The sequence below is a fragment of the Carcharodon carcharias genome, chromosome 2 (assembly GCF_017639515.1).
Source record: "Carcharodon carcharias isolate sCarCar2 chromosome 2, sCarCar2.pri, whole genome shotgun sequence".
NCBI lineage: Eukaryota > Metazoa > Chordata > Chondrichthyes > Lamniformes > Lamnidae > Carcharodon > Carcharodon carcharias.
In genome coordinates, this window is record NC_054468.1 from 41,035,348 (window position 1) to 41,052,857 (window position 17,510).

Sequence of the window (17,510 nt, forward strand, 5' to 3'; positions counted from 1 at the left end):
ACAAAGGAAATTACTGTTCCTTTTGCTCAAATAAATTTGCTGATATACAGGTCATATACACTGGCTGAATTTTCCACTGTGCATCCAGAAAGAGCTCACTGTTCATGGTGAATCTGAATATTTAATGCCGATAGCTAGTTTCAGCTTCTGTTGGTATGCCCTGTCTTTGAACATTGTGCTCTTACATGAGCAGTAATTCATGTTTTTATTTAAACAGCAAAAGCAAAGAACAGTTCCTAAAAAGGAGAAATGAAAGGCCTAGTGGACAAGTCCTTGCCATTTTTAGTAACCTGTTAATTCATTTTAAAGTTGGTTTCTTCAACGATCTCCAAGATAACAACAGATCCTCCAGTCCTCAGTAAGTTATGAAAGATTCATGCATTACTTGGAATTTTGGCAGCTGGCTTAAAAGAAATGTTGAAATGGAGTCATGGAGCTGAATTTTCTCTTCGGTGTATGGGGTCAGGCCCTGCACACCCAACATGTAGAATGGTGCATGGTGACGTTGGGTGTGCGTCCTGACGTCACCAAGCATCATTCCGATCTTTCAATCGGCGGGCATGCGCCAGAGTTGGCTGCGTGCCCACTGAACTGTCAAAGGCCTGTTGAGGCCATTAATGAACCTATTTAAGCAATTGACAGGGCTGCCCGTACAACCTTAAGGTTGGGGGGCAGACGAAGCACCCAAGCGGCCTTCACATTTTGCTTGAAATCTCACCCATGGGAGGAATGAGGTTTCATGAAGGTTTTATTAAATTAATATAAATTTTTTTGACAATTCATAAACATGTCCCAGCTCATGTGACACTGTTGCAGTATTTCAGCCAGAAATTAATGGAATTTAGTTTATGACACTGTCACATGAGGGGTCATGACTGAATAATTTTATTCTTTTCTTTTTTTCAAACTTTAACACTGAACTTAATCCCCGTGAGGCAGCTCCGTGCTTCGGAGATTTCAGCGCTCTTTTGTGCGCATGCATGAAAGAGCGCAGGCCCCGACTCTCTCTCCTTCCCCTGCCTGCACAGGTAGCAAAGCGCTACCAGGCACGCGTCACGCCGGGCGGGCCTTAATTGGTCCGTCCACATAAAACGGCAGTGATCAGCTGCGTGCCCGCCCGTGCCTGCTCCCGACCGGCCCACCCGACAAGCAGAAGATTCTGCCCATGGAGTGATCAAGGAAGAATAAGAGTGACAAAAAAAAGACAAATAGAGAAAAACAGGCAGAAACGTAGAGGGCTGAAAGCAAATATCAAAATGTTAAAACATATCCTTTGATTCAAATTATTTTGCAGTTCAGTAGCTACCGCGCTATTTATTGTCTTTTTACTCATTCAGATCCAGAGGAGTAACACACAAACAAAAAAAATCCATTAGATAGGGGTAAAAACTCAGCAACACCCGAGAGCTCCGAGTTTTACCTCAACAGGTAGCTAAGATCTGAGGCTAGATCCCAAGATCTTGGTCATTTGTAGTGACTACAATTATTTATTGATGGGGTGAAACTATGGGGGAAAAATAAGAGTTAGCTGGAATACATAGCAAGCAAATCTTTCACAATTATAATGGTTACTCCCTTGTGCCCATTATCTCCAACACCTCCATCCCCCAAAACCACCCTCAATTTACATTCTTTTGGACCAGTGTAGTAAATTCTGAGGCATTTTTTTTAAGTTCAATATTCATCAAGAAGATATTCAAAAGCAAATTAATCATGAAAAATTAAATAGCTGAAAAAGATCTCAGACAATAACCATTATTAATAATGCTACAGGAAGACAGTGAGGTGGAAAGAGGGGAAATTATGTTTGACATGTTGCAGTGTTTGAACCACCACTGTGAGGTTCTATGCACCATGCTAATGTTTTCACAGGCTGAATTAGAAACTGAATAGACTGCATTGGGGCAACTGTTTGAATGCTGCTCTTAGAACTATTTTTACTTTTGAATGAATGTAGCAGAGCAGCTGTTAAGGGAATTCAGGAAAAATACAACAAAACTGTACAACATATATGAAAAACCTGATTACAGTCGAGGAAATAACCTGTAACTTAGAAGACATTACCTAACACCAAAGGTTATAAGTACTGAAGGATGATTTATTGCCTAATATGCTAATTCTTCAATTTGCTCCTTAAAGTTAATCACAGCTAACATTTGCATAGCTGAGGCCTTGATCTTCTACCCCCACCGTGCCCCCCATGCTCCACTTCCTCACCAGGACAACAAACTTACACCTCCCCGCTTCTGGGTTTCCATGGTAACCTTCCTCGTGCCCCCAATATCCAGAAACTACGACATTTCCAACATCCTTTTCATTTTCAGAAGATCTTGGAGGGACTAGTACCTCCATTCCTTAATAACGAAATCTATTATTCATTTGTGTAGACTTAATTTCAGTATCTCTGTTTCTGCACAAAATAACTATGGTCTCTTTAAATGGTTTTTAAAATGGCTCCTTGCATGAAAGTGACTTGATTAATTCAGTCTGGAGATGTGAATATATCTAATAAAGGATCAGGCTACTTCCCAAGTCACCAGTTTTATATTGATTAAGGAAAAGATTCAGATTACTTCAATTGTTTCCAAATAACCTTCATTACCAGCTAATTTGAGTCAATATGCCAAGCTCCACAAAGACTCCCAGGCATAGAAATCCAATGACTTCCAAAATTGGGCCTTGGGCTTCATTTAAATAATGTGGGCAAGCTGCCTGCAACTTTCCAGGTAGCTTGCTCTGCTGGCAGTACAAATTTTGTGCCATCTCTCAGGCTGGCACAAACCTTCATCCTGGGGGAACAGCAGTCCACAAGAACATCGCCATTGAGTTTAATAGGGAAGGAGCTTTGTTAATTACTGTTTAGCTGTATCTAACTAGGTCTCAGGAAGTTATGATATTGTCTAAGTGTCTATTCATAACTTTTTAAAAAATTCATTCTTGAGATGGGAGCATCATTATCTCGTTCACCGAGCTTTTGGTCATCAGGCCTCATATCTCCCTATGTGGTTTGATGTCATATTTTGTTTTACAATGCTCCTTTGAAGCACCTTGGAACATTTTGGGTGCTATTTGTTGTTGTCACTTCTTACACATCACTAGTTGCTGCGGTTTGATGCAACTGAGTGGGCACTTCAGAGGGCAATTAAAGGTCAACCAGTTTGATGTGGATTGAAGTCACATATAACTTAGGCCTGTTAAGGTCAGCAAGTTCCCTTCTACGAAGAACATTACCAAGTGGGATTTTGCTGACTCTCTAACAGCATCATGGACACTTCTACTGATAACAACTGCTTATTTCCATACATTTTAAAAACTCAATTCAAATTGCCAAACAGGCACTGTGCGATTTGAACTCACATTCTCTGGATTATTAATCCAAAACTTCGGGATTGCTGGTCAGTTAAGCAATTTTTTTCCTGGGGCTTAAGTGTTTCTGTACTCTATGCAATATTGGCTGTGAGCCCAGTTATTCATTAATGAGGCTTGGCTGAGAGCCCTCAAATCTATTAGGCTGTTCAAACATCTGAGCCCCAGAGAAAACATCGCTTAATTGACCGCTATGGCTCGTTGATCGATACTGTCAATTGCACAATGTTTATTTCCACAACAGAAAGGTTTCAAGTGCTTTCTGTTTCTGCCATTGATGCTTAAAGGGCCTGGATGTTTGACACTTTCATTGGGCTGCAGTAAAAAAGAATTTTTTTTGAGGAAGTGAAAAGTTATCAATGAATAACTTTTTTAAAAGCCTTTTTTTTTTTTACACATCAAGAACAACGAACAAAGAAAACAGGCCCTTCGGCCCAAGCCTGTGTCGATCATATTGCCCATCACTGAAACGTTTTGCACTTTTGGGGTCCGTATCCCTCTATTCCCATCCTATTCATGTATTTATCAAGCTGCCTCTTAAACAACACTATCGTACCTGCTTCCACCGCCTCCTCTAGCAGCGAATTCCAGACACTCACTACCCTATGCGTAAAAACTTGCCCCGCACATCTCCTCTATAGTTTTCTCCTCTCACCTTAAATCTATGTCCCCTAGTAATTGACTCTTCCACCCTGGGAAAAAGCTTCTGACTATCTACTCTGTCCATGCCACTCATAATTTTGTAAACTTCTATCAAGTCGCCCCTCAATCTCCGTCGCTCTAGTGAGAACAATCCGAGTTTCTCCAAACTCTCCTCCAGACCAGGCAGCATCCTGGTAAACGTCGTCTGCACCCTCTCCAACGCCTCCATATCCTTCTGGTAACGTAGTGACCAGAATTGCATGCAATATTCCAAGTGTGGCCTAACCAAGGTTCTATACAGCTGCAGCGTGACTTCCTAGCTTTTATACTCAATACCCCTGCCAATGAAGGCAAGCATGCCATATGCCTTCCTGACTACCTTATCCACCTGCGTTGCCATTTCCAGTGACCTGTGGACCTGTACACCCAGATACCTCTGCCCATCAATGCACTTCAGGGTTCTGTCATTTACTGTATAATTCCTGCTTGTATTAGACCTTCCAAAATGCATTACCTCGTATTTGTCCGGATTAAACTCCAGCTGCCATTTCTCTGCCCAAGTCTCCTGTATATCCTGTTGTATCCTTTGATGATCCTCTTCACTATCTGCAACTCCTCCAACCTTAGTGTCATCTGCAAACTTACTAATTAGCCCAGTTACATTTTCCTCCAAATCATTTATGTATACTACAAACAGCAAAGATCCCAGCACTGATTCCTGTGGAACTCTGCTAGTCACAGCTCTCCATTTAGAAAAGTACCCTTCTACGGCTACCCTCTGTCTTCTATGACCAAGCCAATTCTGTATCCATCTTGCCAGCTCACCTCTGATCCTGTGCGACTTTACCTTCTGTACCAGTCTGCCATGAGGGACCTTGTCAAAGGCCTTACTGAAATCCATGTATATAACACCTACTGCCCTTCCATCGTCGATCATCTTTGTCACCTCCTCGAAAAACTTGATCAAGTTAGTGAGACACGACCTCCCCTTCACAAAACCATGCTGCCTCTCACTAATACACCCATTTGCTTTCAAATGGTAGTAAATTCTGTCACGAAGAATCTTCTCCAAAAATTTCCCTACCACTGACATAAGGCTCACCGGCCTGTAATTTCCTGGATTATCCCTGCTACCCTTCTTAAACAATGGAACAACATTGGCCATTCTCCAGTCCTCTGGGACCTCACCCGTAGCCAGTGAGGATACAAAGATTTCTGTCAAGGCCCCAGGAATCTCCTCCCTTGCCTCCCTCAGTACTCTGGGGTAAATCCCATCTGGCCCTGGGGACCTATCCACCTTAATATTCTTCAAGACATTGTCACTATAGGGCTCATTGGTTCTTTACAGTGTATCGTGGCTATATTGGATAGAACTACCACAGTTTGACATGGAGGGCATTAGGAGTCATAGGGGTTGGTTGGGGGGTATAGCTTGGCATGGAGGCAATGAGGTAGAATGTATAGGGCATAGGGAATGTGTGGGGGTTGAGGGAGAGTGATGGATAAGGACTTGAGGGCTTGTTTTTATTATAACTGGGATGAAGTCCCACAGCACTGAGGCAGGCCTTTTAAACAGCCTGCCTCTGCACCTCAAGGATGAAAATCCAGCCCATGGTATGTTCATTTATCCATTTTAGGGGATTAGGCCAAAACAAACTCTATGAGAATTCAAGTTCAAGGTCTTCTGGTCCCAAGTTCAACGCTTAACCTGAACATCTTCTCCCAATATCTGCAATAGAATTGAATAAATGTTCTGCTTCCCCTGGTTGTACATTGTTGTAAATTCATTTAAAATCACTATCTGAAGGCACTTTTCAGTAGACAACTATCAAACTAACCTGAATACTTTAAGCGAGTGCAGTAAAAAGTGAAAAAACTATTTAAAATTGCAGTGTCTTTGGGACTATATACTCTTGTGAGTATTTAGGAATTTCACTTGTAAATTGTCAGGCACCATTTGATGTATGTGCTAGCCCTAAGATATCTGGTCATTAACACTGTTCAGGGTGTTAGCACTCTTTCATCAACTGTCATTGAGCTCACCAGTAAGTTATTTAAATTTTACATTACACTTTTTATTTGTTCTACTGTATGGTGTCTTTGGCTGTTTCTTTTTTGTTAATGCTAGTCATTATCTGAAGATGTCAAGCTCATTTCCCTGTACTTGGATATAAAGCTAGATTAAGGCACTGGAAACCTAGGCATCTGTCAGACAAACCATTGGAAGGTAGGTGACACCAAATTCGAACTGCAAAAGCTATGATGTTGCAATATTGCAACATCTTATCATGCAACATTTAAAGGTCTTATGAAATCCTATTCTGGGTGAATAAAATTAACTTTAGCTGGTCATCAATGCTGGCATGGAACTGTGTGCTCATTCCATTTCTTCCTTATCTGACATCAATACAGATGACAACTGTCCAACCCTTTCACAGATTAGCAGCTATCTTGAGGTGCTGTGTGTGTTTTAGTTTTTTACTACTCAAAGTTTCATTTTTACTTTCTCCAGCAGCACTTTATGCAGGCTCATTGCATTTTAAATGCAAATATCCCTTGCAGGCTCAACCCTGTAGGTAGTATTTAATAACAATTTTTCTTCTTTAGTTTATTCCTATCATTGGGGAAGATCAATTTTTTTTATCATTGGTATCTATTTGAGGGCTTCTTGCTGTCATTTATCAGTTTCTCTGTTGCTCTATCATTTTGTTTCATTCCAACTTTTAAGTTACCAGGTCATTAACTTTCTGTTCCGCATGACTTAACCTTTTTGCCGTACTTCTCTCATCTACCAACATCACTATAAATTATTTCAACTTTGTCAAGTAATTTCCTAAGATTCATTCACTTGCTGCCAACGGAAGAATTCTGACAAGTCCAATTCTTTCACTTGAATTTTCACTTCTTCCAAGTCATCGACCAAGTCATTTTCTAAACAGGATATCAGAGAGGATGTGAAGCATGAAACAGTTGATCGAGATGAGTGATACAATGATGGAATAAAGGAAATTCTTTTATAAGTTAGTTAGGCTAAAGGATGAAAACATGTTAGTTCCCAGGAGAGTACATCTCAGCATCATGATGGAGAAGAGGGGTGAAATCGCTTAGGCCTTAAATTATTTTTCAGGGCTCCATTAATTGTGAGGTGTTTTGGAGGAGTGAAGAGTAGCCAATGTATTACTGATTTATAAAAATGGAGACAGGGCAAATCTGGGTGAATAGAGACCAGTTAGTTTATCATTTGTGGTCAGGGAAATTTTATAGATCTTTAATTAATGTTGAAATTACTACCTAATTGAAAATAGAGAAAAAGAGAAAATAGGTGTAAACAGCACAGATTCCAGGACGAGCAACTGTTCTCCACATAAGTTATGCATCTCTTTTGAGGGGGGTAACAGAAGCAGTAGATGGGAGAAGTGCAAAGGATGTTGTATGCAGAAACTCCAGTAGCAATATAAATTATTCATATGGGATACAGAATCAAAAAGTAGCGTGGAAGGTAAAGTGATTTCTTTATATTTCTGTTTGAAAGCATCTAAGAGAATACCACATCATCATGGAGATAGACTGTGGAGTGGAAGATTCCTTTGTTTAATATATTTGTTTGTATTTGCTGACAGGAGCAGACAGTTAGCTTCAGTTGGGGTTTTGTGAGGGAAACGCAGCTGTAAGATTTACTCAAGCTTGCAGCTAGTGGAAGAAATCTACAGTGGTCCTTACGGAGTGACAGAAAGCAGTCAGTTTGATATTTACCTTGGAAAGAGCTGTGGCTGCAGACTGGGAAAACAGTCTACATATGTTCAAAGCTGGGACAAAGAGTAAGAAGTCCACAGTCCATAAGACGGAGGAGCAGAAGAAGGCCATTCGACCCATCGAGTCTGCTCTGCCATTCAATGAAATCATGGTTGATCTGACAATCCTCAACTCCACTTTCCTGCCTTTTCCCCATAACCCTCGATAACCTTACTGATTAAAAATCTGTCTATCTCAGCCTTGAATATATTTAATGACACAGCCTCTACAACCCTCTGCAATAAAGAATTCCACAGATTCACTACCCTCAGAGAAGAAATTCCTCCTCATTACTGTCTTAAATGGGCGACCCCTTACTCTGAGATTACGCCCACTGGTCCTAGACTGTCCCACAAGGGGAAACAATCCCTCAGCATCTACCCTGTCAAGCCCCCTAAGAATCTTATATGTTTCAATAAGGTCGCCCCCTCATTCTTCTAAACTCCAATGAGTACAGGCCCAACCTACTCAACCTCTCCTCATAAGAAAATCCCTCCATACCCATGATCAACCTAGTGAACCTTCTCTGGACTGCCTCCAATGCCAGTATATCTTTCCTTAGATAAGGGGAACAAAACTATTCACAGTATTCTAGGTGTGGTCTAACTGGTGCCTTGTATGGTTTTAGAAAACTTTCCCTATTTTTATACTCCATTCCCTGTGAAATAAAAGCCAACATTCCATTTGCCTTCCCTATTACCTGCTGAACCTGTATGCTAGCTTTTTGGGATTCATGCATGAGGGCCCCTAAATCCCTCTGTGCTGCAAAGTTCTGCAGTCTTTCTCTATTTAAATAATATTCAGTTCTTCTATTCTTCCTGCCAAAGTGTATAACCTCACATTTTCCCACATTATATTCCATCTGCCAAGTTTTTGCCCACTCACTTAACCTGTCCATATCCCTCTGTAGAGTCTTTGCATCATCCTCACCACTCGCCTTCCCACCTAATTTTCTGTCATCCGCAAACTTGGTGATAGTACATTAATTCCCCTCATCCAAGTCATTAATATATATTGTAAATAATTGTGGCCCCAGCACTGGTCCCTGTGGCACTCCAGCAGTTACAGGTTGCCATCCTGAAAATGCCACCCCCACCTTATCCTAACGCTCTGTCTCCTATTAGTTAGTCAATCCTCTATCCATGCTAATAATACTAACCCCCACAGGCTCTTAGCTTATTAAGTAGCCTTATGTGCGGTATCTTATTGAATGCCTTTTGGAAATCCAAATATATTACATCTATTGGTTCCCCTTTATCTATTCTGCTTGTTGTCTCCTCAAAAATTCTAATAAATTTGTCAAGCATGATTTTCCCTTCATGAAGCCATGCTGGCTCTGCTTTATTATATTATGCACTTCTAAATGCTTTGCTATTACATCCTTTATAACAGACTCTAACATTTTCCCAGTAACAGATGTCAAGCTAACTGGCCTATAGTTACCTGCTTTTTGTCTCCCTCCCTTTTTGAATAAGGGTGTTACAATGGCAGTTTTCCAATCCTCTGGAACTTTTCCAGAATCTAAGGATTCTTCGAAGATTACCACCAGTGCACCCACTATCTCTGTAGCTACGTCCTTTAATATCTTAGGATGCAACCCATCAGGTCCAGGGGACTATATTGGCCTTCAGCCTCATTAGTTTCTCTAGTACTTTTTCTCTAGTGATAGTTAATGTATTTATTTCCTCACCCCTTTTGCACCTTGATTATTTAGTATTTTTGGAATGCTTTTATTGTCTTCTACCGTGAAGACTGATGCAAAGTATTTATTCAACTCCTCTGCCATTTCCTGGTTCCCCATTATTATTTCCCCAGCCTCATTCTCTAACGGGCCTATGTTCATTTTGACCTTTCTTTTCCTATTTATATATTTAAAGAAGCGCTTACTGTCAGTTTTTATATTACTTGCTAGTTTACCTTCAAAGTTTATTTTGTCCCTCGTTATTACTCTTTTGGTCATCTTTTGTTGGTTTTTAAAGCTTTCCCAATCCTTTAGCTTAATACTAATATTTTTTCTTTCAATTTGATACCATCCTTAACTTCCTTGGATAACCATGGTTGGGTTATCCCCTTCCTAGAATCCTTCTTCCTCACTGGGAAATATCCTTGTTGTGAATCATGAACTATTTTCTTAAACATCTGCTTTCTTAGACATCGTGAGATCCCCAATCTTTAAAAAAGATTGGCGGATCACTCAAACAAAAGTGAATGAAAGAATCTCCATTTAATTAGTACCTTGCGAAATAGCTGGAATATTAAGGAGAATTAAATTAGCTTGGGAGGGCTGTGGCATACTTTTTGGATTGGTCCCTCAAGGCTTTGTAAGCTAAGGAAAGTATTGGGGGTAAGTAAAAAATAGAACTCAGTTTATAACTTTAAGTTTTTAATATACCTTAATGTTAAGTTAATCGTGCTTGCTGTATTTAATTCCTTTTTATATATAAAATGAGGTTTGATTTTGATTTTAAAATCATGAAATCTTGTGGCTTAGTTCTGTCCGTTAATTTTTTTTCAACATTCACAGGATGTGGGCTTCACTGGCTAGGCCAGCATTTATTGCCCATCCCTAGTTGTCCTTGAGAATGTGGTGGTGAGATGCCTTCTTGAACAGCTGCAGTCCATGTGGTGTAGGTACACCCACAGTGCTGTTAGGGAGTTCCAGGATTTTGACCCAGCGACTGTGAAGGAACGGTAATATATTTCCAAATCAGGATGGTGGGTGACTTGGAAGGGAACTTCCAGGTGGTGGTGTTCCCATCTATCTGCTGCCCTTGTCCTTCTAGATGGTAGCGGTCAGGGGTTTGGAAGGTGCTATCTAATGGAGCCTTGGTGAATTTCTGCAGTGCATTTTTGGACAGGTGTTCAGATCTTGTCTTTAAATGTTAACTGTTCCTAACAGGATCGAAACAATATGTTGTGACTTCTCTGTGCTTTTGTTTAGTGTTTTATTTGAACAAATCATTTGGCATAATACATTGTGGTTCTACATTTTCCTGTTGGCTTCATTTGCACAATGGAAAACTTGTAAGTGTAATTGACTGAATATTTTTAAAGCCTGATATAGTTTCTCAGAAGGTAAACAAGATCATTTTTTACCTAACCTGAGGGTTAAAAAAAAAATCTAGCTTCTCATTTGTGATCAGTAAAGGTAATCTAGGAGGCAAAAGAGACAAATCTATGTTGGAACCAAGAACCAAAACTCAGAGTAATAGGAAATTTAAAATAGCTATTTTATAGGGGATTATTTGGGAGGCAGGGGTGGGGAGGCTAGATTGTTCTCTCTATTGCTCAGACAAGCCTAACAGTCTAACAATTCACCTAAAACTTGCACAGTATTTGTTGGCTGTGTGCTGCCACCTGTCCTTTTGCTCCACTGATCAATATTTTACCATTAGAGGAGAACTAAAATGAAATGATAAATGATCACACGATGAGAGATTGCCTTGTCTAGCAGTTGTTGAGTTCAGGTCATAAATTTAAATAGAATACATCTAGTTTTTTTTTAAAGCTGACACTCCCTTATGCTGTTTGTTGTTGGAGTGTAAAGTAGCTAAGGTTATGATTTGACATCTTATAGCCTGAATTCAGCGAGTGCTATGATCATTTACCATTTCATCTTCGTTTTCCTTTAGTGATGTTTAAAATGGATCAAGAAAATACCAAATATCAAAAAATATTAAAGATTTTTTTGGGGGGGTGGGGGGGTGGTGGCGGTGCACATGGAAATCGTCCTCTGACTGCCCCCTCCTGCCCACTGCCTAGAAAGTAGTTCTTTACACAGCCCATCTGACCCCCCGCCCAAACTAAAAATTCCACATCCACCAGTGCAACAATTATCTTTCCCTATAATTCAATTGATTGAATATTAACGATAGGTGCAGATCAAGTCCCCTGTTCATGTCCCCACAGCAGTCCCATTGTAATTAATTGCTTTCATATGTCATACGTAGGGCCATCAGTTTTCAATTTTCACATAACAACTTAACTGTGAAATCACCCAAAGTACCAATAGTGTCCCTGCTGTCTAATGTACATAGAGGAGTCACTTTGGGGCATTGGTTGTTGTTATAGGGCTTTATTCAGGGTTATTTTCAGCTGAATGTTCTTTCTTAGCCTGTATCAGTTACATAGCAAAGTATTCATCAGGTTTTCTACATTTTGAAGGCTGGCATAAGTGTATCAAATTGGCATTCATTTTCTTTAAAACAAAAGAAATAGGAGCAGGAATAGGCCATTTGGCCCATTGAGCCTTCTGAGAAACTATATCAGGCTTTAAAAATATTCAGTCACTTACACCAGAGACGAAGTTTTCCATTGTGCAAATGAAGCCAACAGTAAAAGCAGAACTGTAATGTATTATATCAAACGATTTGTCACTTCATACATATTTTCACAAGTAAAGTCGGTATACTATTTAATAGTGCGGTAATATGCCTTTTTCTTCAGCTTCCAACATTGAACTCTTTCACAATCCCTCACTATACCATCAACTCCTCCTACAGATCTATTCTATTCCCTTGCCCATCATCAATGCCTCCCATAATTGATCTCCATCTATTGCTGTCTCCTGGCTCAGATTTGCCACTCTGACACTGATGTCCCAGATATCCAACAGCTGTTTCACCTAGCGCTTTTTATCCCAGGAATTCGCTTTAACAGAAACTGGCCTTGTCATTCACTTGCTTCCTGAGTTTCTTTGTGAAACACTGCACGTCAATGTATTTAGTTTTTTTTCTCCACAAAAGCAGGTGGTTTGTGATGGATATGTTGGAAAAATAAATGTTAAAAATCAATTGGTGAAACTATGGAAAAAAAGCACTGCAATTTGCTTTGAATACTCATGTTATAGGACACACTTTATTCTAGATGCTTATTTACAGAGTTGCACTTCATATTTTATTTGGGGATATTAGCTGCACCTGCTGCTTTCAATACTTGCTTGCTGCTGTGTTTTGTTTCTCGACACATGTATTGCATAATACAACTAGTTTTCTAACTTTAATACTTATTGTTTGATAATTTTGTTTTGATATTTGATCGTTTTATTATAAGATAATAATAAGGAAAAGGTGAAAAGTAGGAGAGGTGTCCTACAACACACATGGGCAGAAGGCAGTAGGAGCAGATAGCCATGGCAGTAAATGTTGGGGGTGTGAGGTTGGGAAGGGACAGAAAACGATGGTGTCGGGGGAGGGTGAGGTTGAGACAGGAATGGTGGTGTTGGGCGGGGGGGGGGGGGGGGGAATGAGGTTGGGAGGGGAAACAATGATGTCACGGGGATGAGGCTGTGAGGGGGCAAACGATGGTGTTGGGGTTTGAGGTTCGGGGGGGAAAAAGGAGTGTGGTGGAGGAAAGTATAAAGGGGGAGGATATGGCAACTGGGGAGGTAAGTGTAAAGGAAGGAGTCCGGAGAAGGGGTGGGTAAGGGGGGGAGGGGGGGGAAAGGAGGGGGAAGGAGTTCGGAGGCGATTGGGGAGGAGTCCTGGTTTGGTGGGGGGGCGGGGAAGAGTAAGGGTGGAGGAGGGAGTAAGGAGGGATGTCCAGCTAAACGTGCAAGGGAGGGGTCTGTGGAGTTGAAGACTGTCTCCCGACGAGCGAAATGATGCTGGGCGTGGTAGGAGGGAATGGTGAGAATGAAAGAGGGCATAGTGAGCTGAGGGTGAGGGTGCGATGATAGCAGTAGTAGGGATGGTGAGGATGGTTGGTAGGAACTCAGAGGCAGACTTGGACCCTTGGGGTGGGAAGGAAGAGGTCGGGGAGCTCTTTGCAGGGGTGGCCTTTAAATATAGCACCTGGTTTACTGAAGGCCTGATGTGACGGCGGAGCAGGTGAATGAGGGGCCAGCAGCCCAGTGTGTTTCCCGGGAGTGCATGATTAATGAGTTGGGATTGAGCCGATGTGGCATGAAAAGCTGCCATTGTGGCTGGTGTGTAAAACGTTCTTTTTCCACCTGCTACCGCACTTAGTGCAAATCTGGGACGATTTCGGCCTTAGCCTGACAGCATTTATCCTTTCACCACTGCCACTCCACCAGTGCCCTAGCTGTTGCCACCCATGCCAAGAAGGTGCTCGAGGTCATCCTCAAAGGCTACCTAAAGTCTCCTGCACTGAAGGACTGTGGCTTCCCACCGGCTATGCTGCATTACTGGGGTAGCACTGTATAGGAGCAGTAGAACAGGCAAGGCACATGGAAGACACAAGGGGAATACGCAAGGGTGATTAGCTAACTTTTGAATATGGACTGGATATAATTTATAAATGTGGTTTGCAATCTTTATTTTGTGGTGTCAATAAAGATCTCCTCAGAGTGTGATACCAGTGACACCCATTCAACAAGTCTTTCGCCTTACCATCTCCCTTTTACTGCCCATCACTGCATCCACTTGGCCATAATTTAGTCACCTTCACTGGCAATGCAGTCCTTAACCAGTTCTGAGGTTGCAGTTGTGGCTATAGCAGGTGGCAGATTTCAATGAGGAGAAGGTCGTTCCTGAGCCACAGACATTGCAGATATTGTTCCTCACTGAGGACCACAGAGGACAGTTGCTCTCTGAACAACCTGAACTCCTGCTGAGAATCCTTCTCTTCCTTCTCCTTCCTCTTCAGCAGCTTATCTTGCTCTGTGTGCTCTCTATTAATTCACTAAGTCACACTGTAATCCTAGGGGAAAGGCTATTGCGCACCAATCTCTGGGAACAACTGGTTTGTGAAGAAGGCTTGAAGTCAGCAAAAAGTTGCCATATGTCAGCTTATGCAATGACAGTCAATTCAACAGTGAGGACCATAACAGCTCTATCCTCTCCTACTTTGATAGCCACATTCAAATAGTGAACAGAGGAGCCTTTTCCATCTACTACGCAGGAACCCCCTTTGCTGACAAATTAGCAACATCACTTTTATTGATAATCTATTGTGAGCTGCTTCTGGGTTTTCATCTGATGATCAGAATGATGAAACCAGGATACGCGAAACATGAGGATCCTGCCAGCTGATCTTTCACAGAATCACAGGATCTTAATGGCAGAATCTTTCTCATTTCGGATCCATTAGTAATCTGTCAATATCTCTATTACATTACAGAGAATAGAACCATAGTAAGGTGCAGAAAGAGACCATTCAGCCCATCATATCTGTGCTGGCTAAAAAGAGAAAAGAGAAACTAGCCATTCATTTTAATCTTGTTTTCCAGCCCCTGATCTGTAGCCTTGCAGGTTACAGCACTTCAGATGCAGATCCAGGTACCTTTTAAATGAGTTGAGCATTTCAGCCTCAACCACCAACTTAGGTAGTAAATTCCAGATGCCCATCACCCTGTGGGTGAAAAAGTTTTTCCTCATGTCCACTCTAATCCTTCTACCAATCACCTTAAATCTATGGCCTCTAGTAATTGACCCCTCAGCTAGGGGAAACAGGTCTTTCCTGTCTATTCCATCTAGGCCCTTCATAATTTTGTACACCTCAATTAGGTCACCCCTCAGCCTCCTCTGTTCTGAGGAAAACAACCCTAGCCTATCCAATCTCTCCTCATAGCTGCAATTTTCAAGCCTTGGCAACATTCTTGTAAATCTCCTCTGCACACTCTCCAGAGCAATTGTGTCCTTCCTGTAATGTGGTGACCAGAACTTTACACAAAATTCCAGCTGTGGCTGAATCAGTGTTTTATACAGTTCCATCATTACATCCCTGCTTTTGTATTCAATTCTTCACCCAATAAAGGAAAGTATTCTATATGCTTTCTTGACCAACTTATCCACCTGTCCTGCCACCTTCAAGGACCTGTGGACATGCACTCCAAGGTTTCTCATTTCCTCAACCCCTCTTAATAACTTCCAATTTACTGAGTACTCCCTTGCTTTGTTTGCCCTCCCCGAATGCATTACCTCTCAATTTTCCTGATTGAATTCCATTTGCCACTTCTCCACCCACTCAACCATGCCATTGATATCATTCTGGGGTCAACAGCAATCCCCTTCACTATCAACTACACGGCCAATTTTTGTGTCATCTGCAAATTTCCCAATCATGCCTCCCACATTTAAGTCTAAATCATTAACATATACAACAAACAGCAAGGGCCCCAACACTGAGCCCTGTGGAACACCACTGGAATCCATTTTCCATTCGCAAAAACATCTATCGACCATTACCCTTCAGTTCCTGTCACTGAGCCAATTTTGGATCCAACCTCCCACCTTCCCCTGTATTCCATGAGATCTCACTTTCCTGATCAGTCTGCAATGTGGGATCATGTCAAATGCTTTAGTGAAATCCACGTAGACAACATCTACTACACTACCCCCATCAATCCTCCTTGCTACTTCCTCAGAAAATTCTATTAAGGTAGTAAGATATGATCTTCCCCTAACAAAGCCATGCTGACTATCCCTGGTCGATCCATGCCTAAGTGACAGTTTAACCTGTCTCTCAGAATTGTTTCCAATAATTTGCCCACCATTGAAGTCAGACTGACCGGACTATCATTTTCTGGCCTATCCCTCGCACACTTTGGGAAATTTGAGAAACCAGGGATTGCTTTCTCACGATAAAATAGGTTTTGCTTGATGTTCAACTCCACACTTTTCACAAGACTTCCAATTCTTTCCAACAAGATTTGCAATATGTTTCTCAGATCAAACTGTTCTGTTTAAGTTTTCCATTTCTACGTGAGGACAGCTCAAATTTTAAAAATGTGTTAGTGGAAACCAATTGCCAGAGCCCTCTCCTATAGTGCAATGTTAAGTCATTGTGCGAGCCCTTTGTTGACACATAGACAATGCCTGGCATAATTTAAAATATTTAGAAATTTAGAGGCTTGTTTCTTTATATTCCAGAACTATTCTTCAAATGACACAAAAATAAATCTTTTTGAGGATTTTATGGAACAAGTAGTCCACCTATTTGAAAGCAATGTTGTACATTTTTTTCCAATGTTACTAGTTTGATGAAGCATGACAACATTACAATCTTTTTAGTCTTCAAATGTTACTACAAAGTGGTTTTGATATTATATAAACACTGGGGTCACACCAACATGAATTCAGCAACTTTCATTTTGAGAACACATGCGCAAGCCTTGGATTTCGCTTGATCTGAAAGAACAGGACAAAATAACTCACTACTGCAAGCGCTAGAGCTGATACCACTCTTTAATATTACCTGCAATACAACGGTATCAATGGAGTTCCATCACCACCAAGATTGCCTGGATTCTATCCTGTACAGTTACAAAGGACAGTTTTCCCTTATAGCATAATAAATCATTTTAACTTACGCATAGTGACCCATCCCACATTTATAATAAATCATACATTAACTATATGATAATTTTTAACCACCATATCTGCCTCAGGTACAAAAACATACCCAATGACTGCAAAAGCTGGCAGTTCTTGAAGGTCAAATGGAAAATCTAGACGAAATCGAGTTTTGAACAAGGCCGTGATGGTTTCTGCAAAAGATGGATGAAAAGTTATATCTTATTAGAGATCAAGATATTCAGGGACAGATGGAGCAATATTTCTCTAGAATTGGACGTTATTAAGTTTTCACAATCTATTCCCTATTTTAATATACCTTCATCTTTGTTCCACACAGCCAGGACTCGGAAAATAAAGGCACTGAAAGTAGCAGCAAAGAAGCCTCGCCAGTAATTTCTGACAGCAAAAAATGTTGATGTTACTTCAATACTAAAAAGGACACCTATTGGAAGA

At 41.0% G+C, this 17,510-nt stretch overlaps 1 protein-coding gene across 1 annotated transcript in view; it reads right to left on the bottom strand.

Annotated features, from left to right (window-relative positions):
* LOC121269216 (chloride channel protein 2-like) overlaps positions 1-17,510 on the bottom strand; it is a 611,614-nt gene that overhangs the window by 242,440 nt on the left and 351,664 nt on the right. The window contains exons 8-9 of the mRNA XM_041173762.1: positions 17,374-17,499; positions 17,164-17,248 (exon numbers count right to left, since the gene is read on the bottom strand). Coding sequence (XP_041029696.1) covers positions 17,164-17,248; positions 17,374-17,499 — 211 coding nt within the window. The remainder of the gene's footprint in view (positions 1-17,163; positions 17,249-17,373; positions 17,500-17,510) is intronic.